This window comes from Papaver somniferum, chromosome 8, assembly GCF_003573695.1.
Source record: "Papaver somniferum cultivar HN1 chromosome 8, ASM357369v1, whole genome shotgun sequence".
In the NCBI taxonomy this organism is placed as follows: domain Eukaryota; kingdom Viridiplantae; phylum Streptophyta; class Magnoliopsida; order Ranunculales; family Papaveraceae; genus Papaver; species Papaver somniferum.
Genome location: NC_039365.1, coordinates 171,660,155 through 171,681,670, shown reverse-complemented (window position 1 = coordinate 171,681,670; position 21,516 = coordinate 171,660,155). Strand labels below are relative to the sequence as shown.

The following is a 21,516-nucleotide window of genomic DNA, read 5'->3' as shown; positions in this document are numbered from 1 at the left end:
GCAATCGTGGTTTGGAGGAGTTTGAGGTCGATTAAACCTCTGATTTTCATAGGATAGACTCCTTATGGGTCTAGGAATCTGATATGGGTGTTTAAATCAATTAGACTGGGCTCAATTGACGGATTTTTATCACAACAGAAAATATGGAAAGTCACGTGCGTGACCTGTTTCAGGGAATTTTAGAGAGATTAAAGTGTTGTAAACTTTCCAAAAGATTTGTATCTATCTAAGGAAGAGTTTAGAATAAAAAGGAAAGCTCAGAAACGCGTAGAAATTCTAAAATAAGAAATTGGCGCAACTTGGTCGTGAGAGAAGGAAAGAGGTTTTGGAAGATTTGGGAGAGATTTAATCGGTATTTTTGATATAAATAAATGTCTTGGGTCATATAGAAGAGGTTTCGAGAGTTTGGGGACCTAAGGAGAGCCAGAGAAGAAGAAATCAGAGCTTTACCAAACTCTGTTTCTGCTGCTGCTGCTGAAGAGGAAGAACGCGAAGAACATTGACGCACGAAAAACAGTGGCAGAACAGTGTTGTTTAACAGCTGAAGAACATTAAGCTGTGCAGGACAGTCGTATTCTAGGGTCTTAAAATCAGCGACAAAGCAACAGTATTTACAACAGTTTTACGTAACCGTTCCATTGTAACAGATGTTTTGCAACACCAATACACTGTTGCAAACAGTCTGTGTTATTACTTTTCACTCTTTTAATCATCTTTTGAGCAACAAACACATATTTTGAGATCATGATTAATATGAGGAGCTAAACCCCATTGCTGAGGCGATAGAGGAAGCTATTTTCCCAACAAAAAGTGGTATATTTTATTTTATCTTTTTATTTGCAATAATTATATGATTATTTGCCTTGAACTATTATTGAATATGATTTTTATTTGAGTGATTGTGATCTATTTTGATGGAGTATGCTTAGTTTTAAGACTTTTGATGCTTCATACTTGGTATTTACAATTACTACTTTTGAAAATCTACTTGTTGCAATATTTTAGAATCAAATTAAACGAGAAAATTGGATAAATATAAGTATTGGTTTAATCACTTTGAACTTGGAAAATAGTGGAATCTTAGCCTCAGTGTTTCTTTTAGTATTGATATCATCTTTGATTGAGTTTGCTATAATTTTTAGTGAGTTTTCTATTTTAATATTATAATTTAATCTAATTAATATCCTTCACAAGTCTGAGAATCGAACCACTTTTACCACTATCTACAAATCACATCAATTTTTGGCGCCGCCGACGCGGACTTGTTTTTAGGGTTTTAGATTTATTTATTTATTTATTTTTATTTTTGTCTTTTTTATGTTTTGGGTATTTATCTTGTGTCTACAGGTTCTGGATCATAAAGAAAATTGAGCCAAAGAGTTTGGTGATTTCATAAAGACTTGGAGGTAAAGATTAAAGAAAAAAGAACAGAAAAGAAGACAATTTTATTTTAGACAATTTTAGTTTAGGGTTTGTTTATTTTCTTTTTAAAAAAAAATTGTATTAGGGTTTATTATTTTTGTAATTTTTCTTTATTTTTTTTGTTGGACTTTTGGACTTTGGGGCATTATTTTTTTTATTATTACCCTATGGAAGGGTACTTTAAATATAAATTGTTTGCAGAGAAGGAGGACAATTACGATATTGTCTCTGCACCTTGGGTTCGTACACTAGACATCGGAGTCAGTGGCCCGAGTCGACTACAACTGATTCATTCCCCGTCTGGAACGGGAGATAAGATTCTAAACACTCGCGAATCCCCTGTCAGTGAGTTACTGGACTCCTTCGTATGCATATATGTTGAGGACTGAATACGGACATTTATTTTTCTAGTAAAGGGCAAGGCCTTGCCATACAAGATAAGGGTTCGGATTTCATCATCGTTCTCTTCTTGCCCGCTTTAGGAACACGTAACCTACGCGAACCTAAGCCTAAAATTTTGACTAGAACGAGACCGATAGGGTAACGAGCTTAACAGGAAAGTCATTCGAAAAATATTGGTTACTCTTTTAAGCATACTTCGAAGTTCTTGACGGTTTCTGTAAGTTGAATGTGTGACTGCGCCGCCTTGTAATACCGTGAGGCCTTGGGTATCGAAGCTCCACCGAGCTTCCCTCGCCTCTATTCAACTTACGTTAACTCGAATTGATTCCAGAGGGGTTTGCTTAAATTGTAACGAATTCTCGTTTGAAGGATTAGAAGCTGGTCTATAAACAATCTAAGTGGAGCCATCATGCTTTTTGTTTGCTAGAAATCAATAGGTTTGATTTGTTTGAGTCGGCCTTGATCTGTGTTTGCTTACCCTTCCAATTTAGAAAATTATATTGTATGCTTGAACGTAAAAGAGACGCACTAGGTAGATTTGTTAAAGAGAAACCTAGTAGTTCGAAGCGTCTCGATTACCTTAATCTAGAAAGTCCGACTTTTGAAGAGTCTGTTTTTGAACGTCCTTTGACTGAGGAGAGAATCCCTGTTGCTCAGATAGCGCCAGAAATGGCAACTTTGAAAGCTTTGTTGAATCCAACTAGGACTACCCGTCCTTCGTGTATTAAGTTAGCTGAAACAGAGGCACCCTATGAACTGAAACCTGGGACCTTACAGATGCTCCCAATCTTTTTAGGGAAAGAAAATGAAAACCCTTATTACCATGTTAGGGTTTTGAGGAAATTTGCAGTACTCTAAGAATTAGAGGCTTAGATGATGATGCTTTGAAACTTAGGTTATTCCCATTTTCCCTGAAAGATAAGGCCAAGTCATGGCTGTATAGTTTGGACTCCGAGTCAATTGAGACATATGAACAACTTACATCTGCCTTTTTCAATAAGTTTTTCCCTAGGCACAAAACATCGTCTATTAGGACGCAAATATGCACATTTTCACAACAAGAGGGAGAATCTTTATATAGGTATTTGGAAAGGTTCAATGATTTATTATCCCAGTGTCCTCATCATGGTTTAGAAAAGGTTAGGCTAGTTCAGATCCTTTATGAGGGTTTAGATTATTCCACAACGACCATGGTTGAGTATCTATGCACTGGTGGATTTGAAAACCAAACTGTTGATGCGGCGATGAAATTTTTCAATGAAATCGCCGAAAAAACCAGTGATGGGAAAATAGTAGGGCACCCCAGAAAACAATTCTTTTAAGTAGAGGAAACATTAATAGGGTAGAAGGAGGCTATGAATCAGATTCCAAAATTGCTGCTATAGCAAAAAGGTTAGAAGCCTTAGAAGTGGGCCAGACTAGTGGTAGAGTGGAGCCTTTTTGGGAAGGCCAGAATATTGAAGAGCAGGCCAATGCTCTTTATAATAACACTAGATTTGATAACCGTCAAAAGATTGACCCATATTCAGAAATCTATAATCCTGGTTGGAGAAACCATCCGAACCTTTCGTGGTCTAAGGGCCAAAGTCAAGGTCAGTTTAGTAATTCTAATGCTCCCCCAGGTTTTGGCTATACTAAGAATCCTTCAGGACTAGCTCAGTTTCAGAATCAGTCAGATAAGAAAATCTAAGTTTAGAGGAATCTCTCGCCTTGTTAACTCAGCAAAATGCAAAATTCCAGTTATCCGTAGAACAGAGTCTACAAGCTAGTAACAGGATAGGACAAGAAAATAGTCAGGCTATTTCCGAGTTAAAAACCCAGGTTGGTATGATAAGTGATTCTTTGAGAGAAAAAGGTAAGTTTCATAGTCAAACACAACCCAACCTTAGAGGAGTTCATGAATTAGGTGCAAAACCATCGAATCAATTGAATGCTGGTAGAACCCTTAGAAGTGGTAGAGTTGTAGACAATAAGGTAACCATGCCCGATAGTGAACATACTGTAGTTCACCCCTCAGGATCTCACCTCTCAGGACCAGTAGCTGAAGAGACTGATAAAGTTTCTGATGATGTGAATTCGGTTCCTGAAAGGTCTGATTTTAGGCCTAGAGCCCCATTTCCTCAGCTATTAGTACCAACAAAGAAGGAATCGAACTTTAATGACATAGTGGAGGTTTTTAAGCAAGTTACCATAATCCTTCCATTATTAGATGCAATTAGGCAAATTCCTGCTTATGCCAAGTTCCTTAAGGATATGTGTACGCGAAAGAGAAAACTTAGCGTCCATAAGAAATCCATTTTAGCTAGTCACGTAAGTTCAATCATTCAGAACACCACAACTCCAAAGTACAAAGACCCAGGTTCTCCTACCATTGCTTGCACAATAGGTAACTTCCGGGTAGAAAAATCTTTACTTGACTTAGGAGACAGTGTGAACTTACTGCCATTCCATGTATACTTACAGCTAGGACTTGGTGAAATGAAACCTACTCAGATGACACTTCAGTTAGCTGATAGGTCTGTTAAAATCCCTCGAGGTGATTTCGAGTATATTCTTATTGAGGTCGACAAGTTTATTTATCCAGTGGATTTCGTGGTCCTAGATACCCAACCTGTCCCTGAACCAGAGAACCAGATACCTGTGATTTTAGGTCGCCCATTTTTAGCTACGTATAATGCAATCATTAACTGTCGAAATGGTGTGATGAGTTTATCTTTTGGTAATATGACTATAGAGATGAACATTTTTAATGTCAGTAAGCAACCTCATGAGCTAGATGACACATGTGTTGAGGAGGTGAACATGATAGAAGCCTTAGTTCAGGAGTCATTACCAAACATCTTGTCTGAAGACCCATTAGAAAGTTGTTTATCCCATTTTGGTTTAGATTTTGACGACGATAGCACTATTGAATAGGTGAATGCTATTAGATTCTACCCCTGTGTTAGACACTGATAGATGGAAAGCTAGGTTCGAACCGTTACCAGTTTCTGAGACTACCCTAATTCTTTCTTTAGAAGAGCCCCCAAAGTTGGACCTTAAACCACTACCCGATACTCTAAAGTATGTGTTTTTAGGCCCATCTGAGACTTTACCTGTGATTGTAGCTTCCAATTTGGATAGTGATCAGGAAAGTAGGCTAGTAAATGTACTTCAAGACAATAAGGAAGCTTTAAGGTGGACTATAGCAGACATTAAGGGTATAACTCCTACTGTATGTATGCATCAGATTCATTTAGAGGAAGACTCCAAACCTTCTAGGGAGATGCAACGTCGACTGAACCCTAACATGAAAGAGGTAGTTCGAAAAGAGGTTCTTAAGTTGTTAGATGCGGGTATTATTTACCCAATTTCAGACAGTAAGTGGGTCATCCCTGTTCAGGTTGTCCCCAAGAAATCAGGTATCACTGTAGTCCAGAATGATAATAATGAATTAATCCCAACCCGAGTGACCACGGGATGGCGTGTGTGTATTGACTATAGGAAATTGAACAAGGTCACAAGTAAGGATCACTTTCTCCTTCCTTTTATCGACCAGATGCTAGAGCGATTAGCTGGACATAGTCACTATTGCTTCTTAGATGGCTACTCCGGTTATAATCAGATCGTTATTGCCCATAAGACCAAGAGAAAACCACTTTTACCTGTCCCTTTGGTACCTTTGCGTATAGACGCATGCCTTTCGGGCTATGTAATGCCCCAGCAACTTTTCAGCGTTGTATGGTGAGCATATTTTCTGATATGGTAGAACGGTTCTTAGAGGTCTTTATGGATGATTTTTGAGTGTTTGGTTCATCTTTCGATGAGTGCTTGCATCATTTGACATTAGTGTTGACTAGGTGTAAGGAAAAAAATTTAGTGCTTAATTGGGAAAAATGCCATTTCATGGTTAAATCAGGAATTGTGTTAGGGCACATCGTCTCTTAAAAGGGTATAGAGGTAGATAAAGCCAAAGTGACCTTATTAAGACTTTACAAGTCCCAAAAACCGTAAAAGATATTAGGTCATTCCTAGGGCATGCAGGTTTTTATCATCGATTCATTAAGGATTTTAGCTTGATTTCTAGACCTCTTTGCAATTTGCTTGCAAAAGATGTTAATTGTGTCTTTGATGATGCTTGTTTAGAGGCTTTTGAGAAGCTTAAAACTTTACTCACTACTGCCCCGATAGTCCAGGCACCTAACTGGAACCTACCCTTTGAGATTATGTGTGATTCTTCAGATTATGCTATAGGCGTCGTTTTAGGACAACGAGAAAACAAACTACTTCATGTGATTTATTATTCTAGCAAAACTCTGAATGATGCCCAAATGAACTACACAACTACCGAGAAGGAACTTTTAGCCATCATGTTTGCCTTGGATAAGTTTAGGTCCTACCTATTAGGTTCTAAGATCATAATCTATACAGATCATGCTGATTTGAAATACCTTTTATCTAAGAAGGATACAAACCTAGATTGATTAGATGGATCCTATTGTTACAGGAATTTTCCCCAGACATTAGAGACAAAAAGGGTGCAGAAAATGTAGTAGCAGGCCACTTGTCTAGGCTAGTTGTTAGTTCCCCTAGTGATTCCCTTCCTATAAGGGATAGCTTTCCTGATGAACAATTGTTCTCTGTTTCCCAATCACCTTGGTATGCAAATATAGTGAATTATCTTGTTACTGGTCGAACCCCTCAACATTGGGGTAAGCAAGATCATTCTAAGTTTTTAGCCGAGGTTTAGCATTTCTTTTGGGAGGATCCTTATCTGTTTAAGTATTGTCCGGACCAGATTATTAGGAGATGTGTATCTGAGAGTGACCAGTCTAGTATTATCTCCTTTTGTTATGAACATGCATGTGGGGGTCATTTTAGTGCTAAGAAGACTGCTGCTAAGATTTTGCAGTGTCGACTTTACTGGCCTTCATTGTTTAAAGATTCCCATAGTCATTGTGTTTCTTGTGAGCGTTGCCAGAAGTTAGGAACCATTTCCCGTAGAAATATGATTCCTTTGAACCCTATTTTAGTGATTGAGGTCTTTGATGTGTGGGGCATTGATTTTATGGGTCCATTTCCTATTTCGTTTGGTTATCTTTACATACTTGTCGTTGTAGACTATGTGTCTAAGTGGGTTGAGGCGGTTCCGTGTAAAACGAATGACCACAGGGTCGTAGTCCAGTTTTTGAAAGAGAATATACTTACACGTTTTGGTACGCCGCGAGCTATAATTAGTGATGGAGGTTCACACTTTTGTAATAGACCGTTTGCTCTTTTAATGAAACAATACGGTATTACCCATAAAGTAGCAACCCCATATCACCCTCAGACTAGTGGTCAGGTAGAGGTTTCCAATATGGAAATTAAACGTATTCTAGAGAAAACAGTTAATCCAAATAGGAAAGACTGGTCGTCGAGGCTTACTGATGCCTTATGGGATTACCGTACTGCGTTTAAGACACCCATTGGAATGTCACCTTATCGTTTAGTGTTTGGCAAGGCATGTCACCTGCCTGTTGAGTTAGAGCATCGAGCCTATTGGGCTATTAAGAACTTAAACTTTTCACTTGAAAAGGCAGGAGCTCAAAGAAAGCTCCAGCTCAATGAGTTGGACGAGATTCGTAGAGATGCATACGATAGTGCTAAGGAGTATAAGAACAAAATGAAACTTGTGCATGATAAGAATATTTTACGAAAGTCATTTTCTCCAGGTCAAAAAGTTCTTCTATATGACACTCTTTTGCATCTATTCCCCGAGAAGTTGCGCTCTCGGTGGACCGGTCCTTTTGTGGTCCGTACTGTTTTTCCTCATGGCGTTGTTGAGATTGAGACACCAGATGGTAGTAGTTCTTCGAACGTTAACGGTCAGCGATTGAAGCCCTTTTTAGAGCCTTTTCCTACAGGTGATGTTGAGGAGGTCCCTCTGGAGGACCCTGTTTACCTTGATTGACCATCGAGGCGATTTTATATGTTGTATAATATTTTTGTAGGTTTTTGGTTACACTTCACCCAGGTACTATCTTTCCGACTTCTCTCTTTACTATTTCCTCATGTTACTTATATTTTTGGTATTGTTCTTTGATTAGAAACATTGAGGACAATGTTAGATTTAAGTTTGGGGGTGGGGTAGAACTTTTTGTTACCTTTTCGTTGCAATAAATAAACTCCAGAGCCTAGAAATTTATCCCTATTAAGGATGGCACTAACCAATCTAAGTGGATGGAAGCATTTTGGTTGTAGGAGTTGAGGAACCAATCTGACTAGATGGCAACATCTAAAATAGTCTATTCATAAAAGCACAGAGCTCAGGTGTTAGAAATAACATGATAGTTTCACCATATCTCGTTGAGTCCTTTTCACTTCTATTTTTATTTTGTTTTGTTTTTAAACTATGTTTCTCTAAGTGATTATGTGGGGCTCACAATTCAAGTTGTTACCAATGCTAGGGTGAATTAGAGTGAATGAGATACAAAAAAAAAAAAGCACTGAAGAACAGATTTTGGCAATCGTGGTTTGGAGGAGTTTGAGGTCGATTAAACCTCTGATTTTCATAGGATAGACTCCTTATGGGTCTAGGAATCTGATATGGGTGTTTAAATCAATTAGACTGGGCTCAATTGACGGATTTTTATCACAACTGAAAATATGGAAAGTCACGTGTGTGACCTGTTTTAGGGAATTTAGAGAGATTAAAGTGTTGTAAACTTTCCCAAAGATTTGTATATATCTAAGGAAGAGTTTAGAATAAAAAGGAAAGCTCAGAAACGCGTAGAAATTCTAAAACAAGAAATTGGCGCAACTTGGCCGTGAGAGAAAGAAAGAGGTTTTGGAAGATTTGGGAGAGATTTAATCGGTATTTTTGATATAAATAGATGTCTTGGGTAATATAGAAGAGGTGTCGAGAGTTTGGGGACCTAAGGAGAGCCAGAGAAGAAGAAATCAGAGCTTTACCAAACTCTGTTTCTGCTGCTGCTGCTGAAGAGGAAGAACGCGAAGAACATTGACGCACGGAAAACAGTCGCAGAATAGTGTCGTTGTTTAACAGCTGAAGAACATTAAGCTGTGCAGGACAGTCGTATTCTAGGGTCTTAAAATCAGCGACAAAGCAACAGTATTTACAACAGTTTTATGTAACCGTTCCATTGTAACAGATGTTTTGCAACACCAATACACTGTTGCAAACAGTCTGTGTTATTACTTTTCACTCTTTTAATCATCTTTTGAGCAACAAACACATATTTTGAGATCATGATTAATATGAGGAGCTAAACCCCATTGCTGAGGCGATAGAGGAAGCTATTTTCCCAACAAAAAGTGGTATATTCTATTTTATCTTTTTATTTGCAATAATTATATGATTATTTGCCTTGAACTATTATTGAATATGATTTTTATTTGAGTGATTGTGATCTATTTTGATGGAGTATGCTTAGTTTTAAGACTTTTGATGCTTCATACTTGGTATTTACAATTACTACTTTTGAAAATCTACTTGTTGCAATATTTTAGAATCAAATTAAACGAGAAAATTGCATAAATATAAGTATTGGTTTAATCACTTTGAACTTGGAAAATAGTGGAATCTTAGCCTCAGTGTTTCTTTTAGTATTGATATCATCTTTGATTGAGTTTTCTATAATTTTTAGTGAGTTTTCTATTTTAATATTAGAATTTAAGTCTAATTAATATCCTTCACAAGTCTGAGAATCGAACCACTTTTACCACTATCTACAAATCACATCAGCTTTCTATATTTCCAAAATTGTCCTCTAACATTAAGACTGCTATGGGAAATTGATTTACTTTTGTTACAAAAAGGACTATCTTTGGAAGCCATGTATATAAAGAAAGCCTAGGGTAGTCTTACTTATAAAACCTAAACAGACTTAAAAAAATCCATTTTCCACTAGTGAACCGAATCCCAATTAGAACAAGTATTGTAATAAATCTTTCAAGATATGAATTCTCAATAATAAATCTTGTAGGTTCTATACAATCCTTGAGGCTCAAAAACTTCCTAGGTTATTCAACGTACTAATTGTGATATTTTTGTTATAGATATAAACAATATAATGTGGAAAAGAAATAGCACAAGACACCAGAATTTTTGCTAACGAGAAAAACTGCAAAGCAATAAACCATGGGACCTAGTCCAAAACTTGAATGACATATTGTATTAAGTCGCTACAGACATTAGTCTACTATCAAACTTCATACTGGAACGCAGTTGAGAGCGGATCGATCCTAAGAGTAATTCAGCTTCAGTTGTGTGCTCCTTTATGTCTCTTGGATCTCGTAAGACCCTACACAACATGATTCCCCTAGTTGACATCCTATACAGGCCTATGAGTTGCTTCAACCGAAGTGAAGACTTTTATGACTATTATGTTTAACAGAAATCCTGTTAGATTTCCTTCAGAAAGATATCAATTAAAGTGTGAAATCTATATGCTGAGGGATCTTCAAAAAAATAAGATATCAATCAAACTCAGGATTAGGATGAACTTATTCCCTTCAAAACTTACGAAGATGCCTAATGAATTCTACCTCGCAAGACCAATTACTAATCATAAGTATGCATCCCTTCAAAGACACCGTCAATCACAAATCCTCATATATATTCCAAAAAAAAAAAAAAAAACCCGCGTCTAGGTTTAGAAACTGAAAACTAAAAATTAATTTTTAATATGACTGACTAAATGCCAGAGGAATTAAAGGAAAAATAAACTTAAATATATGGACTTAAAAGTTAATAAAATTAATAAAAAATACTTTTTTTAATAAATATTGTCTGGGTACATATATAAGATAATATCCAAGGGTCAAAAGGTGCACCCTTACAGGTATTGTCACGAGGGCGACTTCATCACATCACGACTCAATAGAGGACTCACCGCACTAGAATATCAATCCTGGAACTTCCTTATCCTAGTTGCGGCTAAAGTTGTCCTCTAAAACCTAAGTTTCCTCTGGTGAAACTATATTAGGTTACGACTTTGAAAAACTTCACTAACGGATTCATGGATCCCGCTCACACTATTTTCACCAAATAGTTCTTGTTATCCAGATTTTTTTCTTATTAATCGTTGTAGTTTCTGATTTGTAGATGAGGAACAAGATATATAGAAATCACAAAGTACTCTTCGTCTTAAAATATGTGATTCTACAAGATAGATATCTAAATCACTTCTGATTCACAAAGAGTACTTTATGAACCAGATTGTATATAAGAGTTCTTTAACGATCTAAAAAAATTAATATCCAAGATCAATCTAGTCGTACCCAAATCAAGAGGATTCGAGTTCTAACAAGTATGAAACTAGCAATATATTTTTCAAGATATTCAATTTAACAAGAGTGGGTGATAACTATCCAGATGATTATGTATTACTTGTATTATTCCTATGATAAATATAAAATAATAAAATATTAAATACAAAAATAATTATGAACAAGAAAAACTACACCTGCAGAAAAACCTCGGGACCTCGTCCAGCTTTTACTATCATACTTTGTGTTGGAATGCGGTTGAGACCTAATAAACCTCCAAGAAATTCAACTGCTGTAGTGTTCCTTACGTCTCTTGAACCTTGCAAGATTCTATGAAATTGATTCCCTTAGCTGAATTGTTTACAACCTAAGAGTTGCTTCAACCTTAGTGAATACTTTTGGTACCAATCTGCCTCTAACAGATAAGCCTATATGATTTCCCTTTTGATTTTTTCATCTAGGTTTTTAAAACTATTTGCAGTTGAAAAAATCCAACAAACCTCACAAACCCGAAACACTTACATTCAGTTAGCTGAGAAGCCTGGATTACTAACCACCTCGTAAGAACAATCCAAACAAATCAAATAAGAGTTTAGATATCTATCTTGAGGAATCACAAAGTCAGAGAAGAATGCAATTTCTTTCTATCTCGTTCCTGATCTGAGATTACGAAAACCTCTAAGGTAAATAAGAACAAGATTCAAGTACATGAACTATCGGATAAAAAATAATCAGATCGGGCTTCACGAATCCCTAAGGTGAAGTCTTCACATTCTTAACCTAATTATGTTTTTTATAAAGGAAACCTAGGTTATAAAGGACGACTTTGGCAAGCAATTACGGCACAAGAGTGCCAAGGATTGAGAAATCATGTTGCATGAGTCTCTCTATTTATAGATTTTAAGGCTCTAGGTAGCTTTGAATTCAATCTAAGATAACTTGAGATCCAAGCAAAACACATCTCGGTTTACATGAAATTAATTCTTATTAAGAATTCATGTAAGAATGTGAGAAGTCTTCCTTGAAATCAGACATGAGAATATGCATTATAATCCAAAGTTCTGGAACTGTGTATAATAATGTTTTTGTTGGTAAGTATGCCTATCAAATTTACAAGCATAAGTGGTGTCCAATAACACTCTAGACTAAAACTGTGGTCCACAAACATAGAGTGATTTAGTAAACAAAGTTATCTTAAAAGTGTCTATGAGAGTTAAACATATTTGTAAAAACAGTTTATAAGCATCTGCTTAAATTAGAACCGGGTGGTAGGCATACCTAAGTACGGTCGCGGACTCAGGCTCTAAGTACTAGGTATGCATACCTTGGCCGTTTGCAAACTCAGATCCCAGGGATACGCGTACCTCCCTCATTCTCGAACTCAGATCAACAGGCTATGCGTACCCAATGTTCTGAAAACTCTCTTCAAATAATTCGAACATTCTCAATCGTCATATAGATAATAAATATTATTGCTTGAGAAATTCACAAATGATCAACTTCAAACAAAAATACTTCATGAACAATAAAATTTTTTTAACCAGGATTATTAAGCATTTAAGAATATCAATTACTTAAATCATATTTCGAGAGATTTATCAAGACAATCTTAACCCAAAATTTCTTCTTTGGAATATTAAATCTACTAAAATTATATGACATAGTCTCATAAGATATAATGATATATGCCATAAAGTCAATAGGATTGTTCAGTCTTCACATACCTCTTTGATGAAGTTATTCAAATACCTTCTTTTGTTCTTCAGTCTTCACTCTTCGAGGGTTATTCCGTCATGTATGATATTCAACTACCATACTCTAATTTTAGCCCTAGACTTGACTTTAGTAGACTAGAAATTAATATATAATTTTGTGCATCTAACATTGACAACAAGCTTTAGATAGCAAAACTTGCGAGTTCGATCTAGCAGTGCTCAACATAAGTAACTTGACTACTTCTAATTTGTTGCATTCTTCTTGTAATGTTCATCATTATAGCAAAGTCATATGACTTGTCTCAGTAGACAAAATGGTAGATAATATGAGGAAATGGGATAGCCAGTCTTCAAGGTGCTCCTAAATAACGATGCTTTCATAATGCCACTAAGCACGATATCTGTATGACGTCGTACATTTGATTTATTTTAATAATAAAAATATATGTCAGATCTGGTTGGATGACCGCTGTCATTCTGACTGGGCTGAAACAATTCTGATTCAAATTCAAATTACAGTAAACTGAAACTCAAAATACATTGAAATTTAAATCACAATTCAAATTCAAATGAAATTCAAATTAAAATTAATATTAATATTAAAATACTAAAATTCAAATTACAATTCAAATTCAAATTCCATACAAAACCAGATTCATCTAATACACAATGACAACTCTATTACGTTGAATTGTACTCATAAATTTAGTCCAAACTCATAAAAAACAAAAATGATTCAGCTGCTAATTAACAAGTTCAAGGTTTCTTAATAATAAGTGAAACAAGTCCTAAATTTTTTCAAAAGCACAACCCTTTCCAACATTAACTTATCCAGCAGCAACAACGATCTTACCATCAACCATGACATCAGTGACCCTCATGAGACCATCTGCAAGAGAGAAACGGCATCCATAAAGGTATCGAACTACATTCAGAATACGAGTAGAATGTCAGACCTTATATGCTAGGTTACATGACTAGTCGAACATAATACAGAACCATCATCAAGACAAGAATATCAACTACATTTTCATACTGATTTCATTGGTTACATCAACATGGAGACGAACAAATAAACCATAGGCAGTGAAAAACCATAAGCATGATGAGTATGCGAAGACACATACCTGTACAGAACATTGTGATTGAATATCTACAATCCACATTCATCTAGTTCCTGACAACATCAAGAAGTGATTGAATCTCCTTGTACATAATGAAGATAAAAAGACAACCACAAATAAACAAGTATTGATACGAGCATTACATCACTACACCATTTTTTTAGCAATTTGTAATGGCAAGTTCTGTTGCAAAGCGGGGTTGCAATAGTTTCAACCTATTACGAAAGTCAATGTTGCAAATTTTCGCCACGGTTCATAAGCTTATGCGAATTTTCGGTCGCAACAGTTTCAAACTGTTGCAACGTAAAATTGTCGCAACTTTTCAAACAGTTGCGAAATTAGGAGGTCGCAACAACATACTGCAGTTGCGAAATATTTGCAACATAAAAAAATAGTGATTTTGACCGGTCAAACTTAGCGTTCCCTTTAACAAAATCAGCATAAAGCAGAGTTTCCCTGCAACTTGTTGTAGAAGTACTGAAATTCACTGAAATGCTTCAGCTTTTAGAGGCAAAACAAACATGCATAAATTTCTACGCCACAATTGTTTATTATTGAACAAAGAAATCTTCCAATTCAAAAGAAGGCATACATGGGTTTACTCTTCGGTTTATAAGGAATGAGAAAGGATGTAACTAATAGCAAACATAGAGTTCTTTCCTAAATTGTTTTGCTTTCAAATAATGACAAGTAACAGCCAAATAAAGAAATCTCAGTAGAGAAACATAGGGTGAGCAGGGAGGGAGTGTTACAGTCCAGTTTCCAGTTGTGATTCCCTCCTAAATCCCAACTATACAAAGGAATCATCAATATTTTATCAATCTGAGGTTCCCTCCCAACTACTTGTAGCCTTCAAGGACCACAAAGCTTTCAGCTGCTTGTACACCTTCCGCAGTATGTTCCTTTTCCAATTCCTGGAAAACAATTCAAAAAGATAGTCAATTTTAAATAACCAAGCCAAACGAGAGCAGTACATCTGAAACTGATGCATCAACCGTGTTTTTGTCAACAACAACGAAACCCATTTTTTGAGAACGATACACAATAACACCAGTTCCGAAAAAGTGTTATGAGTGCACCCCATCTATAAAGTTACCAACACATATATGCAAAAATAGGGAACCTTTACTTGTTAAAGTGAGATTCAGTAGTCACTTTGTTTCTGAATGCTAATAAACAAATGTCCATCTAATGAATTTATTAGTTAAATTCTCGCATGCTCAACATATTAGAATCACTTACTAGCATTGTATAAACAAGTAAATAGTAGAGTGGTTACCTGAAAATCAAAATCCTAAGTCTATGTGAGAAGGCTTTCTTTTGCAGCAGCATATCAAGGGGTGATTACTGCTTTTGCCTATGAACGAGATTGTTGTCTTCTAAGGTCAAGAGCTTTGCCTCCATACTGCATTCAAAAGCAGATACACAAAAGATTAACCATCAAGGGAAACTAATGTACTCATTATACAACTCGTGCAAGTCCACGTACCATCCATGACCTTCCTGGAGAGCACATTCAGTACAAAATAACAAATCAGTGGAACTGAAAATAGCTGAAATTAAGATGTATAGAATGCAAAGAAAAACATTTATGTCAGAGAAAATGAAGAAAATACAAGCACGATGACATACTTGGAACCTCGCCACTGAACTCCACATGTGGTTCTTCTTTCAGCAACTCCTCAACCTCCTTGTATACATCCAAAGCACGAGAATTTGGATGGCGCCTGTGATATTCACGAATATGTGCAGATTATAAATGTAACAGTAAGAAACCAGGAGAGACAAGTAATAACATTTCACAGTTAACAATGTGGATAATATAAAATCTATTTCATAGATTTAAACCTAATAATCATCTACATATCATCTACATACACCACTAGAAACTCAACTCCATTTCTTCCAAATCTTCAATTCAAAGTTGAATATAACAATACCCAAATTTGATAATACAACTTAATGAAAGAAATTCAATTCAAATGAGTAAGAAAGATTACCTCAGAACACAAACTCAATCTTCTTCTTTTAGTTTCTCACCATCAGTTTCATCTTTTTCATCTGTAATTCAAATCAATTAAAATGAGTAAGAAAGATTACCTCAGAACATAAGCTCAATCTTCTTCTTTTAGTTTCTCACCATAAGTTTCATCTTTTTCATCTGTAATTCAAATCCATGAAGCCTAAATCCCCAATTTATTAGAAACCCTAATCCATGAAACTCGAATCCATTAATGAGCCAATTCCAAACCTTAACTAAAACAAACCCATTTATTGATTCTGTTTGATAATCTACATCTGTCATTTAAAGAAAAAAACCCAAATTACTTAAATTTGAGGAAAGAGTCAACGATTCACCAAATGGGTTTATAAATAGATCTTCTGAAAAAGGAGAAGGGATTTTGGGGGAAATCTCGTGCCAAAAAACACTCACAGAACAGAAAAACGCACTTGCAATCAGATTAACTTTGATTTCCCTCTTTAGGTCAAAAAAATTGTTATTTGTAAATGATTTATAACCAGATTAATCCGCATAATAACATGGTGAGCATGAATATGATCTAATATCAGAAATAGGGTTAAAGATTTTGAGTGGAAAAAATCAAAAGGAGAAGAAGAAAAAATATGAATCTAGGGTTTACTTCGAAGAAGTGAAAGAAAAAAGGAGAAGAAATAGTTCACGCGCTGATAGTGACGATACCTTTGTTCCTCGACGAAGACAATAAGGGTTTGATTTTGATCTTGATGATAACAATGGTGGTGGTAGTAGAAACATGGAAAACTCACAGGGGAGAACGAGAGAGGGGAAGAAAATGAGATGGAGAATGTGAGGTTATTCGATGATTAAAGTAGAGATAAGAGACCCGAGTCAGCTTTCTCAAGTATCTGAATGGGCTGAATAATGAGTCAGTTGAAAGTGTAGGCAACCGCACTGATTTTCCGCACGCGTACAATTGGGTTTAGTTGCGAATCGCAACTGAATCCAACAGTTGCAAGTTTTTTAACTATTCAAGTTGTTGTGAAATTTTTGCAACAACAATTAGCAACTGAAAATTCGCCACAACCACTAAGCTGTTGCGAAATCTAGTTACTAATCCCTGAATTTGGTGTAGTGTTATTACCTGAGCATCTCAATCTGAATATTCATCATCTCCACATTCATCTAGTTTCTGACAGTATAAAGAAGTGAATGAATCTCCATATGTACATAAAGAAGATAAAAATAATTTAAAACGACTTCCTCAGAGGAAAATAAGCGTACATTCATTCATGCGACACAAATAGAATTCAGACAACCAAAGGGGCAAACTGTACCATTAAAATGAAAACTCACATAATTACTAAAACTTAATCATCGGAAATAGTTCAAAAATGTGAACTCTACAAGTGTATGATGAGGTCTGAGATAAGTGTACAGAACTATCACCAGACTCTTTAATTTTTCACATTTTTTTTTCTAGATAGTGTCAACTATGTTTGTTATAGAGACTTTTTGCTCGGGACACTATAGCTTCTTTGCTATAAAACCTTTTCGCTTTTCTTTTTGATGGTTCAATAGGATTACCTTAATCCTGTGTATATTTTTTGTAAATATTTTTCCTTTCCCAATATATCCTTCATTTTCAAGAAAAAAAAAAGGAAAAAGAAAAAAAACATATGAGGCAAACTTGGCCCCCCTGATAAAAATACTTAAGAGTTCCTTTATTGCTTCTAAGGAATAAAATGGAGACTTTTAAACATCTAGGAGAGTCCTGTGAAAATAGACTAGCTTCTTGGCAAGGGAAATATCTGAATCAACCTGGGAAAACTGTTCTTATTAAGTCTACCTTAAGAACTCTGGCATCCCACCATCTCTCAGTTTTCCCTATACCAAAAAAGATGACAGATAAACTAGATGCTATTCAGAGGAAGTTCTGGTGGAATAAAAAAGGTCCTATCAAAGGTGACTATTTTATAAATTGGGATAATATTTCAAAACCTATTGAACTAGGTGGCCTTAATATAAGAAAAAGTGAACATCTTAATATTGCTCTCCTGGCCAAATTGACTTGGAGAATGCTTAATGAACCAGATGCATTATGGGTTCAGATTCTGTGTCATAAGTACTTTTTTGATTCTAATCCCCTGCATGCTACCAACAATGATTTTGTGTCCTGGATTTGAAAGGAATTTGCTGGGGAGTAGAATTGATTAGGAAACACCATTGCTGGCAGATGGAGCTTCTATTGAAATCTGGAAAGATAATTGGGTACCTAGTAGAGATACTTGTTTTAATGCCAATTTTGCTTCTAGAGATATGAAAGTTGTTAATCATTTAATAGTTCGGGAAACAGGTTAATGGAATGCTGAGATTCTTAACTGTCTTTTCTATAGGGATATTGTCAGTGACATTTGTCAAATCATAATACCCTCTAATGGAAAGGATATACTTAGATGTAAACCAACTCAGAATGGCCAGTTCGGTGTTAGGTCAGCTTACAAATGCATTATGCAGGACATTCATGGTAGTGAAAATTATAACTTCCCTTGGAAATTTTTGTGGAAACTTAACCTCCCACAGAAAATAAAGCATTTTCCGTGGAAGTGTATGCATAATTGTGTCTATGTTAGAAGCAAATTATCTAGGTTTGTTTCATCTATCCCTAGTGAATGCGCTCTTTGTCATATGGATACTCAAACTGTGAATCACCTTTTCATTGAGTATGAGATTACTAAAAGACTGTGATTTGCTTTAGATTCAAATATTGCAAGTAACATTGATAATATGAATCTGCAGGATTTGATTACTAGTTGGTTTCAATCTAATGGTAATCAAAGGGAGTCACAAGATAAATTTATTCAATTTGTTAGTTTTGTTATTTGACAAATATGGTATCTTAGATGCAATGTGGTTTTTAACAATGCTCAAGTGCAGGTGAATAATCTGGTAAGACAGGTTAATAAAGATGTTAATGAATGGAATGCAAATTCTATGAGAATTTTGGCAGGTAGAAATGCTGCAAGTCATGACAGATCTGTAACACCATGGAGTTTACCAGATTATGGCTTTCAGAAATTTAATTTTAATGCAGCTTTTATGAAAGAGAATAAGTACATGGGATTAGGATTAACAACTTTTAATGATGCAGGTCACTGTGGGGGCGCACAATCAATCCGTAGAATAACTAATGATGAGGAACAGGTTGAGGCTTTGGCAGCACTTGCAACTATTAAGTGGGCAAAAGCTGAAGCAGTGCAGAATCTGCATTTGAAGGGTGATTATGTGAATGTAGTAAATGCTATCAATGGTTGTTTAGGTTATGTCAGGGATTACAGGATTTTATTAGGAAGTTTTACAAATTGGAAATACACTTTTATGCATAGAGAATATAATAAAGTTACTAATAGCTTAGCTAAAAGGCCTGGGAATTTTAGAGTTGATAAATTTTTGGAACTCTAATCTTCCGGTTGAAATGTCTTGTTAGAGATGAACTCAATGTAAAGTGTAAATCTATGGATGAATCTTCTTTTCTTATTTAAAAAAAATAAATATCCTACCCCAAAATTTCGAGTATCCCGCCCAACACAAAACCTTCCCCCTCTTTTCAGTAATTTTGAAACATCTTAGCCTTTCATTAGCTTTAAAACAATCAACGGTGGCACTATCGATCCGTATGAAACGAAGTACACCAATCATATTCTACCAAACCCCTATATAAATAACTCAACTCTCTCCTTCCAATTTCACACCAACACAACACCTTTACGGCTTTACCCTCTCTTCTCTGTCTCTCCAGAGCGTTTCAGTTTCCGTCCAAGTTTCCGATCAAATGGCGCCGAAAGTAGCAGAGAAGAAACCGGCAGAGAAGAAACCAGCAGAGAAGAAACCCGCCGAAGAAAAGAAAGCCGAGAAAGCACCAGCAGCAAAGAAACCCAGAGCTGAGAAGAAATTACCAAGCAAAGATGCTTCATCAACAGATAAGAAGAAGAAGAAATCAAAGAAATCAGTTGAGACTTACAAGATCTACATCTTCAAAGTTTTGAAACAAGTTCATCCTGATATTGGTATTTCAAGTAAAGCTATGGGAATCATGAACAGTTTCATCAATGATATCTTTGAGAAATTGGCTGCTGAATCGTCGAGATTAGCGAGGTACAACAAGAAGCCAACCATTACTTCAAGGGAGATTCAGACTGCTGTTCGTCTTGTTCTTCCTGGTGAATTAGCTAAACATGCTGTTTCTGAGGGTACCAAAGCTGTTACTAAGTTCACTAGTTCTTAAATCTGTGTTTTTCTGTTTTCTTAGATTTGGAAAAATTAGGGTTTCTTTAGATTTAGTTTTGTGGTTTCTGTTTGGGGATCAGGGTTTATATATGTAATTAGTAGTTCTATCAATCTTCTAAAGCAAGTAATCAATTTCAGATCCAATATCTTGTTTGTGGAATCAAATGTCTTGAATTTGAGAAAGAAATAGATTGAAAATTTGAAACCCATTTTGAAATCTAGAACTGTTAAATTATCTGAATCTGAATCATATATACTGCATTTTTTATTTCTTTTTCTCTGTTTCATTTAAATATAAACAAAGAGTATTATTGGTTGGGTTTTCTGCTAAAAAGATTTGTGAATTGCTAGATTCAACCCTGAGAGGTTTTGTAGGTTGTTTTCTTTCTAACTGTGAGTATGAGTATGCAATTACCTTGGCTTTTGTCTCTTCTTCAACGAGTTGGAGAATGAGTTATGGATGCGGATCCTTCTGCAATGGTGTTTATGGGAGGTACATACATTTTCTTGTGAAATCTAACTGAAGGTGTAAAATTTCAGTGTTTTCTTTGAAGAATTGATTCAAAACCATTCACATGGACGAGACGAGAAAGAAAAATTAAAACCTCTGTAAGTGGTCGGTTTTCTGTTGTTAGAGTGGGGGCTTGTGATTCTTCTGGCCTGCTGGCCTTTTGATAAAGAAGAAAGAAACTCGGAGACTTGCAATGTGTAAGGTATTTTCTGATTTTCCTTTTCTTGTTAATTTGTCATAATTTGTTAGAAGTCAGGGGTTTAGTTTGCTCGAGTAGCTTTGTCCCCTCATAATTTGTAAGCAGTAAATTGTTATTCCTATGCATATTTGCCTTTCCAGTTTTAATGATAGGTTAGTTACAAATGTTGTGAGAGCATAAGTTAGCAGACATTAAGCTGTGGATCCATGAAGTTGCACGGCACAGTCTTGCATTCTCCGCTGTCTAAGGCATTTGAGCCAACACCTACACTAGCTAAACTTAGCAATCATATGATTCACATGTTAAGTAGTTGAGTAATTGTTGCAGATTCACCAAACAGTCATCTATGAATTGGGTTATGTATGCCGAGGAAGAGAAGTAGTTATCTGTATATGATTTCTGGACACAAATGGGACTTGAGTGTAAAACATTTGAAAGTCGTGTTCTCCAAACTTAGTTGTAGCAGGCTTTCTTTCATACAATAAGAGTAGGCCTAGTGATCTTATTCCCATTGTTCCAGAAGAAGTTAAAATTGAAACTAGGGAATGAGAACCTTGTTGTTTTATGCATCTATGCATGGAAGTCCTAGAGCAGAACGTAGAATCTCAATGGGAATAAGAGTAGGC

At 35.8% G+C, this 21,516-nt stretch overlaps 1 protein-coding gene, 1 long non-coding RNA gene and 1 pseudogene across 4 annotated transcripts; 1 reads left to right on the top strand and 2 right to left on the bottom strand.

Moving 5' to 3' along the window:
- Window positions 1-2,856: 2,856 nt before the first annotated feature.
- Window positions 2,857-2,956, bottom strand: LOC113307230 (annotated as a pseudogene).
- An 11,505-nt stretch (window positions 2,957-14,461) lies between these two features.
- On the bottom strand, window positions 14,462-16,728 carry LOC113301234. Of its 3 annotated transcripts, none has more exons than XR_003336116.1 (7): window positions 16,617-16,715; window positions 16,056-16,213; window positions 15,916-15,976; window positions 15,548-15,642; window positions 15,405-15,418; window positions 15,195-15,320; window positions 14,462-14,829 (listed from the first exon to the last, which is right to left on the bottom strand). It is a non-coding gene; the product is annotated as an uncharacterized LOC113301234 (long non-coding RNA). The 3 variants fall into 3 exon arrangements; XR_003336117.1 differs by having other exon boundaries at window positions 16,056-16,123; window positions 16,617-16,712; XR_003336115.1 differs by lacking the exon at window positions 16,056-16,213 and having other exon boundaries at window positions 16,617-16,728.
- A 2,918-nt stretch (window positions 16,729-19,646) lies between these two features.
- LOC113303975 (histone H2B.3-like) lies at window positions 19,647-20,389 on the top strand. The gene has a single exon (XM_026553068.1). It carries the CDS (start codon window positions 19,726-19,728, stop codon window positions 20,176-20,178), a length of 453 nt encoding a protein of 150 aa, XP_026408853.1. The 5' UTR covers window positions 19,647-19,725; the 3' UTR covers window positions 20,179-20,389.
- The last annotated feature ends 1,127 nt before the right edge of the window (window positions 20,390-21,516 follow it).

Excerpts from the sequence above, each read along its gene's own strand:
- LOC113303975 (XM_026553068.1), top strand. The coding sequence starts at position 19,726 with ATGGCGCCGAAAGTAGCAGAGAAGAAACCGGCAGAGAAGAAACCAGCA.